We start from the raw sequence: 18,676 nt of genomic DNA, 5'->3' as shown, positions 1-18,676 counted from the left end.
TATGCATTGGGCAAGTGCAGGGTAGGCAGTTTGTGTTATAGAGTCATAGAGATGTGCAGCATGGAAACAGACCCTTCGGTCCAACTCGTCCATGCCGACGAGATATCCCAACCCAATCTAGTCCCACCTGCCAGCACCCTCCAAACCCTTCCTATTCATATACCCATCCAAATGCCTCTTAAATGTTGCAATTGTACTAGCCTCCATCACTTCCTCTGGCAGCTCATTCCATACACGTACCATCCTCTGTGTGAAAAAGTTGCCCCGTAGGTCTCTTTTATATTTTTCCCCTCTCACCCTAAACCTATGCCCTCTAGTTCTGGATAATGGGTGTCTTAGCAGCCACAGTATACTGTGAATCTTCATATTACACCACAGAATTGCTTGTGATGTAACTGGGTAAATCAAATGCAGTGGACCATTTTCTCAGGATAAGTAATAGATACTGAAAGGAAAAAGAAAGAAGTGACTCTATATAGTACGTTACAGGACATCCCAAAGCTTCATTTATGGCCAATGAAGCATTTTAGAATTGTAGTTCCTATTCAAATGTAGCAGCCAGTTAGCACACTGCATTCTTGGGGGATTTCAAGACCAGGGGGCATATTTTTTAAGGTGAGAGAAGTAAGATTTTAAAAAGACAAAAATCAACCAATAATTCCAGAATGAAAGCTCAAGTTTGGAGTGGTGACTGTAAATTTGTCATAAAGCCTATCAGGTTCATTAATGACCTTCCCTTCCTTATCTGCCATCTTTACCTGGTCTACTGTATGTAACATAAAATGCACAGTATTGGGATTGACTCATTACTGCACTCTGAAACCGTTGAGCAGTGATGCAGTTTTTGGGCTAAGTGGGGATGGGCAAAGTATCTGCTTGTTCCAGCATATGCTCATATCTCCTGAAAGGGTATGTTAAAAAGTGGGAGAAAAATTAGCTGCTCCATTTCTTACATTACAAGAGCATTATACCACTTTGAAACAAAATCTTCACTGCCTGTAAAGCACCTTTGAGAGACGAATGGCTGTGAAAAGCAATAGACAACAAAAATCTTCCTGTTTTCTGTCCTTGAGAAACCTATTTCCTTTATTCAGTGGGTGACCCCATTTCCAAGTAATGAATTGACCTGCAAAATGCTGTGCTGTGTGAAACGTGATGTTTTTGTGCGTGTGAGACAAGAACGAAGTGTTGGAAATACTCAACAACAAAAACAGAAATTGCTGGGAAAACTCAGCAGGTCTGGCAGCATCTGTGGAGAGAAAGCAGAGATAGTGTTTCGGTGATGCTGTCAGACCTGCTGAACCTTTTTCTGGTAATTTTCCATTTTCGTTTCTGATTTCCAGCATCCGCAATTCTTTTATTTTGTTGGAAACAATCGGTGGGTTTGGCAAATTCTGAGGGAGAGAGAGACTTAGCCTATCAATTCTTTCCAAAAACGACCTTTTCAGGGCGACTGGAGAATAAAGACGTTAGCTGATTGGTCTAATGCAAAACATGTTTTTCAATAATGCCTCGTTCAGATAGACAGAGGCACAGTGTGCGTGTGAGACACAGAAGGAGGGACAGGACTGCCAGAGGGAAGGAGGGGGAGGACTCTGGGTGAACGGTCACAGGGCTGCGAGCGGACAGAGGATGTTGTGCTGGGGATCTGGCGTTTCCCACCAGCTGGGATTAAAGCACCAAACCACTTCAGAGCCGCAAGAGGTGGAGTGCCTGCGGAACCGGGCGGTGAAAGCGGTCTGCTGTGGAGAGAGGCACTCGGTGTTCCTCGTGGACGATGGCACCGTGTTCACTTGCGGCGAGAACGAGAACGGGCAACTCGCGAGGCAGGGGAGCGGATCCCCCTCCATCGGTAAGGTGTCAAACTGAGCTGGGTGCAGTAGGCAGGAGACGCTGCAAACCTTCCACACGCTTTTGGTGTCGGTCAGTTCCCATCCCAGTTGGACACTCCAGTTGTCACAATGTGCAACAGATTTGTGTCCGTATGGCAGGTCCCTTTAGCCCTACCCTGGATATTCCTTGTGGGATATTGTGTGGAAAAGTTACTAACTCAGGACAAATCCAAAGACAATTGACTTGCGCTCATCTCGGTTTAGTTTTGATACTCGAGTCAAATTAAAAGCCGATTTGTCAGTCTCCTTAGATATTCACTTGCACAGTCACTGCTTTCGCTTCCCATCTTTTCAGTTTCGCTTTCTCCCAGAGTTGCTGCTTCCAGAAGCTGCCTTGAGCTCAGTAGTTTCGATACACAGTTGTTACGTGCAGAGTTCAAAGTTACACTTTGTTACAGTGACAGCAACCTCAGCTGGGAGTTGGAGTCTGCAACCTCTTCAACCCTCTCCTCCCCTCCCCCTCTCCCCCTCCCCACCCCTCCCCCTCCCCTCCCCCTCTCCCCCCTCCCCACCCCTCCCCCTCCCCTCCCCCTCTCCCCACCCCTCCCCCTCCCCTCCCCTCTCCCCTCCCCTCCCCCTCCCCCTCCCCTTCCCCCATCCCCTCTCCCCACCCCTCCCCGCTCCCCACCCCTCCCCGCTCCCCCTCCCCTCCCTCACACCCTCCCCCTTTCCCCCCTCCTTCCCCCTCCCCCTCTCCTCCCCCCTCCCCCTCTCCTCCCCCCTCCCCCTCTCCTCCCTCTCCTCCCCCTCCTCCCCTCTCCTCCCCCCCTCCCCCTCTCCTCCCCCTCCTCCCCCTCATCCCCCTCTCCTTCCCCCTCCTACCCCTTCTCCTCCCCCTCCTCCCCCTCTCCGTCCTCCCTCCCCACCATCCCCCTCTCCTCCCCTCCCCTCTCCCCTCCTTCCCCCCTCCCCCTCTCCCCTCCCCCTCTCCCCTCTCTCCCCTCCCCCTCTCCCCTCTCTCCCCTCCCCTCTCAGGGAGTTTCAGCCAGACTGCCATATTGGTTAACATTGCACAAGTGCCTAGACCATTCTGATCAGAACAGCCACAAAAAAGAGTGTGTAGGAGGGCAGCACCTTCTCAGTGACATAGCTTAGCAATCTTGCAACTTCTCCAAACCCAGGCCCTCTAAAAGCTAAAAGGGAAACAGCAGCTGATGCATAGGACATTACAAACCATAAGGCCTGTCCATGTTGCACACACCATTCTGATAATAGACAATAGGTGCAGGAGTAGGCCATTCAGCCCTTCGAGCCAACACCACCATTTATTATGATCATGGCTGATCACCCACAATCAGTAGCCTGTTCCTTATCCCCATAACCCTTGATTCCACTATCTTTAAGAGCTCTATCCATCTCTTTCTTGAAAGTATCCAGAGACTTGGCCTCCACTGCCTTCTGGGACAGAGCATTCCATACACCCCCCACTCTATGGGTGAAGATGTTTCTCCTCAACTCTGTTCTAAATGGCCTACCCATTATTCTTAATTTGTGTCCTCTAGTTCTGGACTCACCCATCAGTAGAAACATGCTTCCCGCCTCCAGAGTGTCCAATCCATTAATAATTTTATTTGTCTCAATCAGATCCCCTCTCATCCTTCTAAACTAAAGTGTGTACAACCTAGTTGCTCCAATCTTTCAACATATGGTTGTAGTCCAGCCATTCTGGGAATTGACGTCATGAACCTACACTGCACTCCCTCAATAGCCAGAATGTTCTTCCTCAAATTTGGAGACCAAAGCTGCACACAATACTCCAGGTACAGTCTCACCAGGGCCCTGTACACCTGCATAAGGACCTCGTTGCTGTTCTAAGAATCCATCTCGGAGGCACTCCACAAACTCCCATTCTTGGGGTCCGGTACCACCCTGATTCTCCCAGTCTACCTGCATGTTGAAATCCCCCATAACAACTGTAGTAATACCTTTGCGACAGGCCAATTTCAACTCCTTTTTCAACTTACACCCTACACCCAGACTACCGTTTGGGGACCTGTAGATAACTCCCATCAGGATCTTTCCACCCTTAGAATTTCTCAGCTCTATCCATACTGACTCTATATCTCCTGATTCTATGACGCCCTCGCAAGGGGGCATAGAATCATTCCTCACCAGCAGGGTCACTCTGCCCATCAGTCTGTCCTTTCGATAGCATGTATAGCCTTGAATATTCATTTCCCAGGCCCTGTCCACTTGAAGCCACGTCTCAGTTATCACCACAACATCATACCTGCCAATTTCCAATTGAGCCTCCAGCTCATCCACCTTATTTCTTATTCTTCGTGCATTCATATATAGTATTCTTAATTACCCCCCTCTCCCTTTCTATCAATCCCTATTTCACTTGACCATACTGTATGAACTCTTCTTGAGTTTTCTGCTCCATTGACTCTGTTGTCTGTCTTAACTTCTCTTATTCTCACTTTCTCTTTAATTTCATTCTTAAATTTCCAGTTTGACCCCTCCCTCCCACTACTTAATTTAAACACATCTGTGTTGCAGTGGCAAACCTGCCTGCGAGAATGCTGGTTCCCCCACCTATTAAGGTGCAACCCATTCCTCTCCTATAATTTATCCATTTGGTGACTTGAACTATGTCACCAATCCTTCACTGTCGCTGAAGCAATGTCTTGAAACTACCTTCCCAGTAGCATTGTGGATGTCTATGAATAGTAAGGACTGCAACGGGTCAAGAAGGCTACTCACATTTCTCAAGGGCATTTAGAGGGATGGGCACAAATGCTGGCTTAGTTAGTGGTGCCTCTATCGCATGAATGAATTTTAAAATATTGACATAGTGTTGTAAACACTAAGAGTTAAGACAAAGTAACATTCACACCACACAAATGCCAGGCAATGATCATCTCCAATAAGACACAATCTAACCACATTGCCCCTTGACATTCAGTGTGATACCATCACTGAATCTCCCACGATCCATAGTTGGGGATAACCATTGACCAGAAATTGAACTGGATCAGCCGTATACATATCTGGCTACAAGATCAGGTCAAAGGCTAGGAATATTGCAGCAAGTAACTCACATTCTGACGCCCAAAGCCTGCCCAACATCTACAAGACACAAGTCAGAAGTATGATGGACTACTCCCCACCTTCCCACTTGAGTGCAGCTCCAGCAGCACTCAAGAAGCTTGATACCATCTTGGACAAAGCAGCATGTTTGATTGGCGCTTCATCTGCAATCATACACACCCTTCACCACCAATGTTCTGTAGCAGCTGTGTGTATTATCTACAAGAAACACTGTAGAAGTTCACCAAAGATCCAGAGACAGCACCATCCAACCCATGACCGCTTCCAAGGCAAGAACAAGGGCAGCAAACAAATAGGACTAGTAACATCATCTGCACCTTCCCCTCCAAGACACTCCCCATCTTGACCCAAGGGTCACAGAATCATAGGGGTCTACAGCACAGGAAATAAAAAAGCATTTCAGCCCATCAAGTCTGCGCTAGTCAAAAACAACCATTTAACTGCTTTAATCCCATTTAGAAATATATCACCATTCCTTCAGTGTCATTGGATCGAAATTCTGGAATTCTCTCCCTAATGGCATTGTGGATCCATGCAGTGGTTCAAGAAGGAAGCTCACCCCCACCTTCTCAAGGGCAACTAGGAGTCTGCAATAAATGTCAGCTCAGCCAGTGATACCCATGTCCCATGAGTGAAAAAATGCCATAAGAATGTGATATTTTCAGAATCAGTATGTTTCACCTTTTAACCAACCACCACCAGATGCTCTGACAGCACGCAAATCTCTAATCTTTTCCACTTCAGCTCAATCACATAGAGAGCCAATGTGTGTGATGAAGGCATATTGGGTAAGTAGGGAGATGTTTCATCTGAATCTTCAGAGCCTGCATGTGACCATATGTTCAGAGGGCAGTAAGAAATTTGGGAATTCTTAACTCTACTGTTGCCAATGATTTTAGAATAAAATGATATGGTTGAGAAAGGATCTCATAATAAACCTATTTACATTGACGACAGAACAGTCAATAAACAATGTAATTTACGGGATGGATAATGTATGCATGTCACATACATAAGTTGTGTGTGTGTTTTTTACAGGACAGGTAATGGCTCTAAACACAAAGAAAGTTATCCATGTGGCATGTGGCAAGCATCACACCTTGGCCCTTTGTGAAAATGGATCTGTCTTTGCCTGGGGAGCTGGAACCTATGGGCAACTGGGCACTGGGAGATGTGACATTGTTTCTCATCCAAGGTATGACGAAATAAGTCCACACTGGATAAGCATAGTCTAGTGCTTACATACTTGTTGTTAACTGAACACCAGATGGCTGTCTAAAGAGAGTACATATATTGTTACAATTCCAGACCAAGGTCTCAGTAATATTACTTAGGTTACTATTTGACAGAATACAGAGCTCTGTAAATAACAGCAGAAAGTGCTGGAGAAGCTCCATGTCTGACAGCATCTGTGGGAGAGAAAAACAGAGTTAATGTTTCTTAGAAACACAGAAAATAGGAGCAGGAGTAGGCCATTCAGCCCTTCAATGGCTCCGCCATTCATTATGATCACGGCAGATCACTCAACTCAATAGACTGTTCCCGCTTTCCCCCCATACCATTTAATCCTTTAGTCCCAAGTACTATATCCAACTCCTTCTTGGAATCATACAATGTATTGCCTTGACTGCTTTTTGTGGTAGTGAATTCCGCAGGCTTACCACTGTCTAGAGAAGAAATTTTGCCTCATTTTCCTAAATGGTTTACTCCACTCCTTTAGACTGTCACCCCTCGTTCTGGACTCCCCCACTATCAGGAACATCCTTTCTGCATTGAACTTGCTCAATTTTCAAGTCTGTTTCAAGTCCAATATGACTCTTTGGAGGAAGATTCAAACGCCATTCCCTACCAAAACTGGTGTTTCCCTCACCTTATGTCTGAGTCTGTTGTAGGCTGATGGCATGTCTAGTGAACAACTCCATTATTGTTGTATCATTTGTCTAGTGGGATAGTAGATAGTAAACTAAATAAGTTTCTTGTCTTCCAGTTCCTGCATTTCTATGGAAGTTAAGGAATCCAATAGAAAAACAGAACCAATGATTGTTAGCCATTAATAGCTTTCAATCTGGTACAATTATATCATCATCTTTGAAATAAAGCACATTATAGTGGGTTTTCCACAAACTGCGAAACTTGTAAGGTGCCGAAGAGAGATTTAGGTGCTATGTTCCCGGTGATCTGCTCCTTTTCGAGCAATTCTTCATGAATACAGGCAATGGAATAGAGTCATAGAGTCATAGAGATGTACAGCACGGAAACAGACCCTGTCCAACCCGTTCATGCCAACCAGATATCCCAACCCAATCTAGCACCCCGCCCCTATCCCTCTGACATCGAATAGAAACATCCAGACTGTAGCCAAATATGCCGACTGCACAAAAATAGCTGGAAAGACAACTTACGACAGGGATACAAACAGGTATTGATATTGATAGGGGAGATATTGATAGATTAAGCAAAAATATTGGTAAATGGAGTATCATGTAGGAAATTATGAAGTTTTTTATGGACAGAAGAACGAGAGAGTACAGCATTATTTAATTGGAGAAAAAAACTGCAGAAAGGGACTTGGGGATGCTTCTGCCTGAGACACAGAAAGCTAGCATACAAATGCAGGAAGGCAAATGGAATATTGACCCTTATTTCAAGTGGGTTGGAATGTAAAGTTAGGGGAGTCTTTCCTCACCTATACCAGGCGCTGGTCAAGCACTTCTGGATTACTATGATTTTGGTCCTCTTACTTCAGGAAGTGGGGGCAGTTTAGAGAAGTTTCACTACAATGGATTCCTGAAGAGAAAGATTGGTTTATGAACAAAGACTACATAGGCTGGGACTCTACTCATTGGTGTTCAGAAAAATGAATGGTGATCTGATTGAAACAAATAGGATTCTTAAGGGGCTTGCTGAGGTAAATGCTGAGAGGATGTTTCTCATTATGGGAGAGCCTATGACCAGAGGGTGCCAATAAAGAGGTGCCAATTTAAGAGTGAGATCATGGAATCATAGAATCCCTACAGTGCAGAAAGAGGCAGTTTGGCCCACCAGGTCCCCCTGCACCCGCCAAAGAGCATCCCACCCAAATCCATCCATCACATCCTATTCCTATAACCTTGCACTCCCCTGTAAATCTACCTAGCCGGCATATCTCTCACACTAAGAGGCAACTTAGCATGGCCAATCCACCTAACTTGCACACCTTTGAGTGTGGGAGGAAACCAGAGCACCCGGAGAAAACCCGCACAGACACAGGGAGAAAATACAAGCTCCACACGTGCAGTCACCCAAGGCTGGAATCGAAACCGAGTCCCGGATATTGTGAGGCAGCTCCAAAATGAGGAGGAACGTCTTCTCTCAGAGGGTCGTGAGTCTTTGGAACACCTACTACAGAGCATATTTAAGGCTGAAATAGGTAATTGTTGATCAGTGGGGGGGAATGAAGGGTTAAGAGGAAAACGCAGGAAAGTGGATGTGAGGAATATCACATCAGCCATGATCTTATAGAATGGAGATACAGGCTACCTGCTGATGTCAACTACTGCGTATTGTTCACATACTTTGCTTGGAAGAGTTGAAAGAAATACCTTTCTTTGATTTGCAGGGGAGTAGACTTGGCCAGCAATCCAATAGTGCAGGTTACATGTGGCCGTTACCACTCACTGGCTCTTTCCAAAGGTAACACATTATTACTGATCACAATGAAGTTTTCAGCATCATGCCTATCATTGGATTGTCTAATGGAAAAGTTTGTCCATTCTCTTTAGGTGGTGATGTCTATTCCTGGGGACAGAATACTTATGGGCAGCTAGGACTCGGCGAGAAAGTATACAGCCAGCTACAACCCAGACACGTGATCTCTCTCACTGGGATTCCAGTGGCTCAGATTGCTGCAGGGGGACGGCACAGCTTTGTCCTGTCTCTCTCTGGGGCAGTGTTCAGTTGGGGAAGAAATAATCATGGACAACTGGGGCTCAAGAGCACAGTGGGTAAGAACATGCTAGAGCACATTTTCCCCTTCAAGTTAATCAGATGTCACTAAAGATATGAGCAGGATCAATCAAATAGACGTCTTGTCAACTCATGACAGTAGGTCACACTCATAACTTAGAGACATAGAGTCATTGAGATGTACAGCACAGAAGCAGACCCTTTGGTCCAACCCATCCATGCCGACCAGATATCCCAATCCAATCTAGTTCCACCTGCCAGCACTTGGCCCATATCCTTCTAAATCCTTCCTATTCATATACCCATCCAAATGCCTCTTAAATGTTGCAATTGTACTAGCCTCCACCACTTCCTCTGGCAGCTCATTCCATACATGCACCATCTTCTGTGTGAAAACGTTGCCCCTTAAGTCTCTTTATAAAATTACGTTTCTTTATAAAATTATAAAATTACAAAAATATAAAAAACATTACAACAACAAAAACAACAACAATAAACCAACTACTATACTACTCTACAAAAGAACTCACAACTTCACTCATTACACATCAATAAATAAATAAGTTAATAAATAGCGCTGCTCGGCATAACAGGACCTCAGCTCTCAACCTTCGAGTGCATCAATTATTAAACCCACATTTGCTCGAAATTCTTTCTTTCAGGACATTCGGCTTATTAAACCAAACCATCATGGCAAGAAAAAAGCCCTCATTAAAATAACGGACATATCTGCTTCAAAAAGGGTTGCCATGTCTTGTAAAAATTGTCCGTTTTCTGGTGCACTATGTTTGTAAGAAAGTCCAAAGGAATGTGTTCCATATTCCACCCAAACAGATCCCGGAGTTCTCAGACACCCAGCTGCGAGCTGCCTTCTTGAATAGCTGCAGTCTTTCTGGTGTAGAGGAGCTGACAGATATGTTATGAAGGGAGTTCCAGGATTTTGACCAATCGACAGTGAAGAAAAGATAACAAAGTTCTCTGTCAGACTGGCATGTAGCTTGGAGGGGAACTTGCAGGTGGTGGTGTTCTTAAGCATCTGCAGCCTTTGACCTTCAAACTGGTAGAGGTTGAGGTGTTGGAAGGTGCTGTCAAAGAAACCTTGGTGAGTTAGTGCAGTGCATGTTGTAGATGGTACACAGTGCTACCTCTGTGCTTTAGTATTAGAGTGTGTGAATATTGAAGGCAGTGGGTGTAGTGGTAATTAATGGGAATACTTTGTCCTGGATGGGATAAAGCTTCTTGAGAGTCGTGAAGAGGACCTAAAAAGCATACAATGAGGTATAAAAAGGTTTAGTTAGTGGCAAAGATCTTCCAAATGGAATGCATTGGGAGAAAGGATGAAATAATCCATGTTGGCAGAAAGAATAGAAAAGAAGCATATTATCTAAATGGTGAGAGGTTGTAGAGCCCTGAGAAGCAAAGAAATCTGAATGTCTTAGTGCCTAAATTGCAAAAGGTTAGCATGCAGGTAAAGCAAGTAATCAGGAAAGCTAATAGCATTTTCCAATTTATTACAAGGAGAAGTGAATGCAAAAGTAGGGAAGTTATGCTTCAGTTATATAGGACTTTGGTGACACAGCATGTAGGGTATTGAGTACAATACAGAAGGATGCTAATATGTTGAAAGCTATTCAGAGAAGGTTTATTAGACTGTACCAGGAATGAGCAGATTGTCTTTGGAGAAAAGGCTAGACAGGCTAGGCCTGCATCCTCTGCTGTATAGAAGAGTCAGAGATGGCTTAATGAAACTTATAAGATCGTGAAAGGACTTGACTGAGGGCATGTCAAAAAGATATATCCTCTTGTGGGAGAATCTAGAATGAGGGGTCATAGTTTAACAATAAGGGGTCACCCATTTAAAGCAGAGACATTGAAATACTTTTTCTCTCAGAGGGTTGAGAGCCTTTGGCATTCCTTTCCTCAAAAGACAGTGATTCAGAATCTTCAAACATTTTAAGGCAAAGGCAGATAAATCCCTCACCACCAAGGCAGTGGAAAGATTATCAAGGATATGTAGAAATGTAGTGGTGAGTTGAAATTAGATCAGCCATGATCTTATTGATTGGCAGAGCAGGCTTGAAGGGCTGAGTGGTCTCCTCTTGTTCCTTGTTTGTACAAGTGTTGTTGCAGCTCTGCTTATTCAGACAAGTGGTGACCATTCCATCACACTCCTGACTTGTGTCTTATAGATGGTGGACAGGCTTTGAGGAGACAGAAGGTGAGTTACCACAGCATTCCAAACCTTGGAGACGCATTTGTAGCCACAGTATTTATATGGCTGGTCCAATTCAGTTTCTGGTCAAATGGTCAACTCCAAGATGCTGATTTTGTTGGATTTGGTGATGATAATGCTTTTGAAAGTAAACTTTTCACTATATCTGCCAATGGCAGGTTAGCAGCCCTTATAGTTTATCACCTTCCTTCCCTGTTGCTGGTTTGGTGGAGAGTGTGACACCAACATTCTGATTGGTAAAACTGCTGAATGCTAAATAGAAATCTTCATTACTAAAGCATGTTGTCCTCTCAATAGATAAGGTCAGCCCGTGTCGAGTGAAACAAATGAAGAAGCACAGAGTCACATACATCTCTTGTGGGAGTCAACATACCGCTCTATTAACAAAGGTATTCGTTAGTCAATAAGCTTATTGGGTTCTTCTCAGCAGTGACTGGCACACTTGAGGTTTAGAAGCAAAGTGAAGTGATTAATTACCAACTTACTTCAGCATTTAAATACAAAAAGCGTTATTGAGGTGGTTGTCATGAACTGATCGATTAGAAAAAAATACTTCAGTGAAACTTAGGAACATTATTACCAAAACTAGCTCTCATGGACCTCAAAAGAGGTGGTTTGTTGGAGGAGGATTAACCACAACGCACGTGTATGTAAGACCAGGTCAGGGCGGATGAATCCTTTTCCAAAAGGACATCAATGAACCAGCTACATTATTGCATAGAGTTGTTCATGATTTCATGGTCACCATTACCTAGATTAGCTTTCAGTTCCAAATTTTAATTTAATTCCTAATCAGTGCAAGATGTTCTTTTAGGGTGGCATGGTGGCTTAATGGTTAGCACTGCTGCCTCACAGTGCCAGGAACTTGGATTCGAATCCACCCTTGGGCACCTGTCCATGTGGAACTTGCACATTCTTCCCATGTCTGTGTCGGTTTCCTCAAAGATGTGCAGGTTAGGTGGATTAGCTGTACTAAATTGCCCCACAGCAGGGAGGTGCAGGCTAGGTGATTTGGCCTTGGGAAATGCAGTGTTAAAGGATAGAGTGAGTCTGGGTGGGATGCTCTTTAGAAGGTCGATGTGGACTTGATAAACCGAGTAGGAGAAAATGGCCTCCTTTTTCAAAGACCGCAATTTCCCCTCTGATGTGGTCGATGATACTCCCCACCGCATCTCCTCCATTTCCCACACCTCCGCCCTTGAACCCCGCCCCTCCAATCGCCACCAGGACAGAACCCCACTGGTCCTCACCTTCCAGCCCACCAACCTCCAGATACATCGTACCATCCTCCATCATTTCTGCCACCTCCAAACAGACCCCACCACCAAGGGATATATTTCCCTCCCCACCCCTATCAGCGTTCTGGAGAGACCATTCCCTCTGCGACTCCCTCGTCAGGTTCACACCCCCCACCAACCGAACCTCCACTCCTGGCACCTTCCCCTGCAACTGCGAGAAGTGCAAAACTTGCGCCCACACCTCCCCCCTCCCTCCCCTCCTCACCTCCCTCCAAGGCAAAATGGATCCTTCCATATCCATTGCAAATTCACTTGCACCTCCACACACATCATTTACTGTATCCGCTGCACCAGATGTGGTCTCCTCTACATTGGGGAGACAGGCCGTCTACTTGCGGAACGTTTCAGGGAACACCTCTGGCACACCTGCACCAACCAATCCAACCGCCCCGTGGCTGAACACTTTAACTTCGCCTTCCACTCCGCCAATGACATGCAGGTCCTTGGCCTCCTCCATCGCCAGACCCTGGCCACACGACGCCTGGAGGAAGAGCGCCTCATCTTCCACCTAGAAACCCTCCAACCACACGGGATGAATGCAGATTTCTTCAGCTTCCTCATTTCCCCTCCCCCCACCTTATCTCAGTCCCAACCCCCGGATTCAGCACCGCCCTCTTGACCTGCAATCTTCTTCCCGACCTCTCCGTCTTCACCCGCTCTCCGGCCTATCACCCTCACCCCCACCTCCTTTCATCTGTCGTATTCCCAGCGTCCCTCCACCCCCCCCCATCTTTTATCTCAGCCCGCTTGGCATACCAGCCTCATTCCTGAAGAAGGGCTTATGCCCGAAACATCAATTCTCCTGCTCCTCGGATGCTGCCTGGCATGCTGCACTTTTCCCACACCACACTTTTCAATTCGATAAACTGAGTAGCCTGCTTCCACACTTTAGGGATCCTAATTCATAGTTATCACTAACTGCTGCAACCCCAAAATTTCAGCTCAGGGTTCCAACATTACATTGGGTAGCTATTTGTTCATGATATCTAACCTGCTAATCCCCAATGTGCTTCATATTGTATATTGAATGGATAATAGAATGTACAGACTCCTGAGCCTTGATGAAGATCTAAAAGGTACATTTTCTCTGTATGTTTAAAATTAAGGGGAAGCTTTATCCCTAAACTGTCATTGGTTTCCATTGGGATGGTTTTCTATGTTAAATGCACCATAAACTTGCACATGTTCTTGTTGGTTATTTAACTAAGATGAGTGGAAACATTGCTATAGCAACAGATGTGTGACCCCTTCAAGTCCAATTGATGTGATGTTCGCAATATAATTTAATAAGTAACTGAGCTTTAAGTCCAATCCCTCCCCAGACCTAGTGAGTGGATGATAACCTATTGCAGGGTACATATATTTCTCTGGGGACAAATATATTTTTATAGATGCAGATCATTGTATACATTTTTTGAGGCTGAATAGGAATGAACTCACATTTAGAATTAAAAACACCAAGTGCTGAAGAGACTCAACAGGTCTGTGGAAACAGAAACATACATTTATTCTTAATAATAAGCTTCAGTTCAAAGAATCATGTTGGACTCGAAATAATTATTCAGTGCTACCAAATCTGCTGAGCCTTTCTGGCACTTTCTGTTATTTTATTTCAATTTTCTAGCATCCGCAGTGTTTTGCTTTTGCACTTAGAACTAGTCCCTGCCCTGACCCAAAATGTACAGGAGGGAGTTTCTGGATTACCACTCCTCTGTGTGTGAGGAAGTGCCTTGAACCCATATGGCGTAATTCTGATTTCTGTGTAGAGTGGAAGTGTCTTCACATGTGGGGAAGGAAGAGCTGGGCAACTGGGAATGAGCACGAAAGCTGACGTGAACACCTTTCAGAAAGTGGAGCAAATCAAGGACGAGGTTTCGCAGATCGCCTGTGGCAGGTAAGTGGCACTGGATCGTTGACAAGCAAGTTGGCTTTACGAAGGTTCTCTCGGCTAATCCCGAGAATGGAGCAATTGTCTTATGAGCAAATGCTAAACAGGTTGGAACCGTATCCACTGGATTTTAGAAAAAATGTGAGGTATGGGAGGTGTCTAGTGAAACCCAAAATATTAAGTCTGATTTCTCTCCACAGATGCTGCCAGAACTGTTGAGCTTTTTCAACAATTTCTGTCTTTGTAGATGCTGGAAATCAGAAACAGTTCTTTCAGTTTTCTATTCTTTTATGCTGCTGCGATCACAGGATATTATGCCACAGCAGAGGGAACCATCCTGGAAACATTCCCATTTTAAGTGTGCTTTAGCTTCAATTGTTTAATGCTCCCGCTCTTGTGCTGATGGCATGCAGAATGCTCAGTCTCCTAATGCTAATCTTCGCTTTTATTCAAACATAAAACACTAATTACTTCTGATAATCATACCTCAGACAAAAGCAATCTGTGGAAACCTGAAATAAAAGTCCCATGTTGTCATATCTTGCAGCCCTGACTATTTCACTTCATTTCTGGTTAGTTTCTCATTTTCCTCCATGCATAAATTTGAGTTCATCAAAATTGGCAGTGATGTTTGTCTCTTACTCCCATCAACCACGATACTTGATGACTAACCTGGGTTCCTAGTCTGCATTTAAAAAATCACAATCCCACGTGCAAATCCTTCCTAGGATTGGTTGTAAGTACTGGGCTAGCCACAAGTCATAGAGTCAGAGAGATGTCTGTTTCCTTAGAAAACAGTCCCTTCAGTCCAACTTGTCCATGCTGACCAGATATCCCAACCAAATCTAGTCCCACCGGCCAGCACCCAGCCCATATCCCTCCAAACCCTTCCTATTTAAAACCCATCCAAATGCCTCTTAAATGTTGCAATTGTACTAGCCTCCACCACTTCCTTTGGCAGCTCATTCCATACACGTACCACCCTCTGTGTGAAAAAGTTGCCCCTCAGGTCTCTTTTATATCTTTTCACTCTCACCGTAAACCTGTGCCCTCTAGTTCTGGACTTCCCCACCCCAGGGAAAAGCCCTTTGTTTATTAATCCTTTCCATGTCCCTCATGATTTTATAAACATCTATAAGGTCACCCCACAGTCTCCGACATTCCAGGGAAAACAGCCTCAGCCTATTCAACCTCTCTCTATAGCTGAAATCCTCTAACCCTGGCAATATCCTTATAAATGTTTTCTGAACCCTTTCAAATTTCGCAACATCTTTCCAATAGGAAGGAGATCAGAATGGGACACAATATTCAACAGTGGCCTAACCAATGTCCTGTACAGTTGCAACATGACCTCCCAACTCCTGTACTCAATACTCTGACCAATAAAGGAAAGCATACCAAACGCCTTCTTCACTATCCTATCTACCTGCGACACAAGTTTCAAAGAGCTATGAACTTGCACTCCAAGGTCTCTTTGTTCAGAAACACTCCCTCAGACCTTACCATTAAGTGACAAGTCCTGCTAAGGTTTGCTTTCCCAAAATGCAGCACCTCACGTTTATTTAAATTAAACTCCATCTGCCACGTCTCGGCCCATTGGCCCATCTGATCAAGATCCCATTGTAAACTGAGGTAACCTTCTTCGCTGTCCACTACATATCCAATTTTGGTATCATCTGCAAGCTTACTAACTATACCTCTTATGCTCACATCCAAATCATTTATATAACTGGTGAAAAGTAATGGACCCAGCATCAATCCTTATGGCACTCCACTGGTCATAGGCCTCCAATCTGAAAAACAACCCTCCACCACCATCATCTGTCTTTTACTTTTAAGCCAGTTCTGTATCCAAATGGCTAGTTCTTCCTGTATTCCATGAGGTCCAACCTTACTAACCAGTCTCCCCAGCCTATCAATCAAATGTTTAAAGAATAATCCAGTGATCATTTGGCTGGATTTTATTGTGTGTATGACAGGGGAACATCTAAACCTGTCATCCAAATGCAAGGTAGGAAGCAATGCACCCGCCTGTGTTACTCAAAAACAAACTGATGTTACTTGCTGACTTGTATTCTTTAGCTATCACACCCTTGCCTACATCCCATCCTCTGATCTTGTGGTTTCGTTTGGTTCTGCAATTCATGGGAAGATGGAGGAAAATTCAACAAACAATCACATTCATACAGGTACCACTGCAATTCATTCCAAACTTTACTTGTAGTTTGACTGCAGATGCTGTTTATGTCAAATTTGCACTGGTTACTAATTCTTCCCGAGTCTCATCACCATTTCCTCTTGTCGCTTCCTGAATATAATTTATCTGTGGCTCAGTGATAGCACATTGTGTGTCTAACTTGAAGTCACCCTCTAGGAGTTATGTACGTTCCTCGAGGCTGAAAAATGAAAACCTGCATGCCTGCTTGGTTAGAATTCAAAGATCTCACAGCATTATATGAAGAAGCACTGTAGAGTGATCACATCCTGAACAATATTTAATCCTCAGTCAGCATCACAAAAACATTACTCACAATCACACTGTTATTTGTGGAAGGTGCTGAGCACAACGTGACTCTCTCAGTTTCTATATTACATCAGTGACTATGTTTGAGAAAAACCTGGGGTTGGTTAGCTCAGTCAGCTGGACAGTGGGTTTGCAATACAGCGTGATACCTCAAAGTGTGGGTTTAATTCCTGCATCAACTGTGGCTACTCAAGGTTCAACCTTTTACTTTGCTTGATGGGCGATAACCCTTTGATTAAAACACTACCAGTGATCTTGCTATGATAGAAGAGCAGCCTTATAATCTGATAGGTGACTTTACATTTTTTAAAAATGCTTTTAGACATCTTCAAGTCTGTCCTTACATTGTTAATTAAAGATGAAAATGATTTTAAATCATCAATTTTCCAGCCAGAAATCATTGAAGATGTTAGTCCAGTATTGCTACCATCTGATTTACAACCATGCCTTCAGATTTCTCCCTTCCTGTCTGGTGTCATATTTGCATTTCTTTCTTTATTCATCATTGGCTGAACAATCCATGGCATTGCTTATATATTCAGGAAAAAGCTCAATGTCCCCAATGCATTCATGTATAGACAGGAACATTTGCAGCTACTGAAACAGATTGGCTCCATTGAGTGATAGAAACATACAGCCTTGGGTGTGCCAACATCTCTGGTGGTTTACAATGGAAAAGCACCATCCAAATCAATACCCTGAGACAGAATATTCATGCCCAAATTTAAAAAGAAAGCAGATTAAATTTACAGTAGATGATAAATATTTTTTCTCAAATGCTCTTTATATATCACTTCTATCAGGATTACTGGTATGATCACATTTTCTGATATACTTGCTGGGTTTGCTTTGTTACAGTGAGAGTGTGTCTAATTCTACCAAAATATTTCTTTCTTGTAGAGTCACAGAATGCCAAAATTTATAAGATTTTTGCAGGACCAAATTCCAGTTTCATTCAGACTCAGGTAAGCTCACTAGCTGTCCGCATGGTTAGATGTTAATACAAACTGACCTTGTGTTATAGCCCTCAAATCATGAGACGTGAAAAAAATATTTTCTAATCAACTTAGTCAGAGATGTTCTTTCACACGACTGAGAGAAGTGGGACTTGAACTCAGGGCTCCTGGCTCAAAGGTTGTCTCATTTGACTGACTTGTGTAACTTGCCAATATCCTCAGAATCCCCATTTAATGTGAAGCAGGTGGTGCATGTCCCTTAGTCCTCTGAGTGAGTCAGTTAACCCCCAGCTGCTGTGAAGGATGGATGTTAAAGATCCACTGGCACCATTTTAAAAAAGAGCAAGAGATTTATTCCCAGTATTCCCAGCCAATACTCATCTGGTCACCATCACTTTGCTGATTGTGGGAACTTGCCATGCCCAAAATAGCGACTACATATCTGCCATTATGAGAGAGTGCAAATTTAAAACATATCCATTTGGAATATAGGACATTCTGAGACTATGAAAAGTGCTACATAAATGCAAACCTTTCTGTTTGCCCTCTGTCTTTGAAGACATTTGTTTACATCTTTGATGTGCTTCCATGGACTCCAGCACCAAAAGAGCAATTAACATTGCCGTCCTCGAATGTCCTTTCTTCCTGTGTATTCCAAGGTGGTAATTGGGAAGACATATTTCAACTGCTTGGTGCATCAGTCCCTGATCTTGCAGTTGGTCCATGGCCACTCTGCAGCAGGAGCCATCTGTGGTTGTGATGTAGAGTTGCAGCCTCATAGCCTTATCCCCCTGCTGAGTCCACAAGGTGAGTGGTGGCACACTTTCCACTGAACTGGCTGGGATTGGCCATTTGTAATCCTGGGGTCTTCCAGAATGGTTTCCTT

The 18,676-nt window shown here is 44.1% G+C and overlaps 1 protein-coding gene across 1 annotated transcript in view; it reads left to right on the top strand.

Moving 5' to 3' along the window:
- The first annotated feature begins 1,586 nt into the window (after positions 1-1,586).
- LOC132833446 (probable E3 ubiquitin-protein ligase HERC4) overlaps positions 1,587-18,676 on the top strand; it is a 47,694-nt gene continuing 30,604 nt past the window's right edge. The window contains exons 1-8 of the mRNA XM_060851734.1: positions 1,587-1,852; positions 5,985-6,141; positions 8,545-8,618; positions 8,708-8,929; positions 11,422-11,513; positions 14,189-14,316; positions 16,393-16,499; positions 17,735-17,799. Of these exons, the coding sequence (XP_060707717.1) occupies positions 1,633-1,852; positions 5,985-6,141; positions 8,545-8,618; positions 8,708-8,929; positions 11,422-11,513; positions 14,189-14,316; positions 16,393-16,499; positions 17,735-17,799 (1,065 nt within the window). The 5' untranslated portion in view covers positions 1,587-1,632. The remainder of the gene's footprint in view (positions 1,853-5,984; positions 6,142-8,544; positions 8,619-8,707; positions 8,930-11,421; positions 11,514-14,188; positions 14,317-16,392; positions 16,500-17,734; positions 17,800-18,676) is intronic.

This window comes from Hemiscyllium ocellatum, chromosome 36 (genome assembly GCF_020745735.1).
Source record: "Hemiscyllium ocellatum isolate sHemOce1 chromosome 36, sHemOce1.pat.X.cur, whole genome shotgun sequence".
NCBI lineage: Eukaryota > Metazoa > Chordata > Chondrichthyes > Orectolobiformes > Hemiscylliidae > Hemiscyllium > Hemiscyllium ocellatum.
This window is presented reverse-complemented; position numbering and strand designations above follow the sequence as displayed.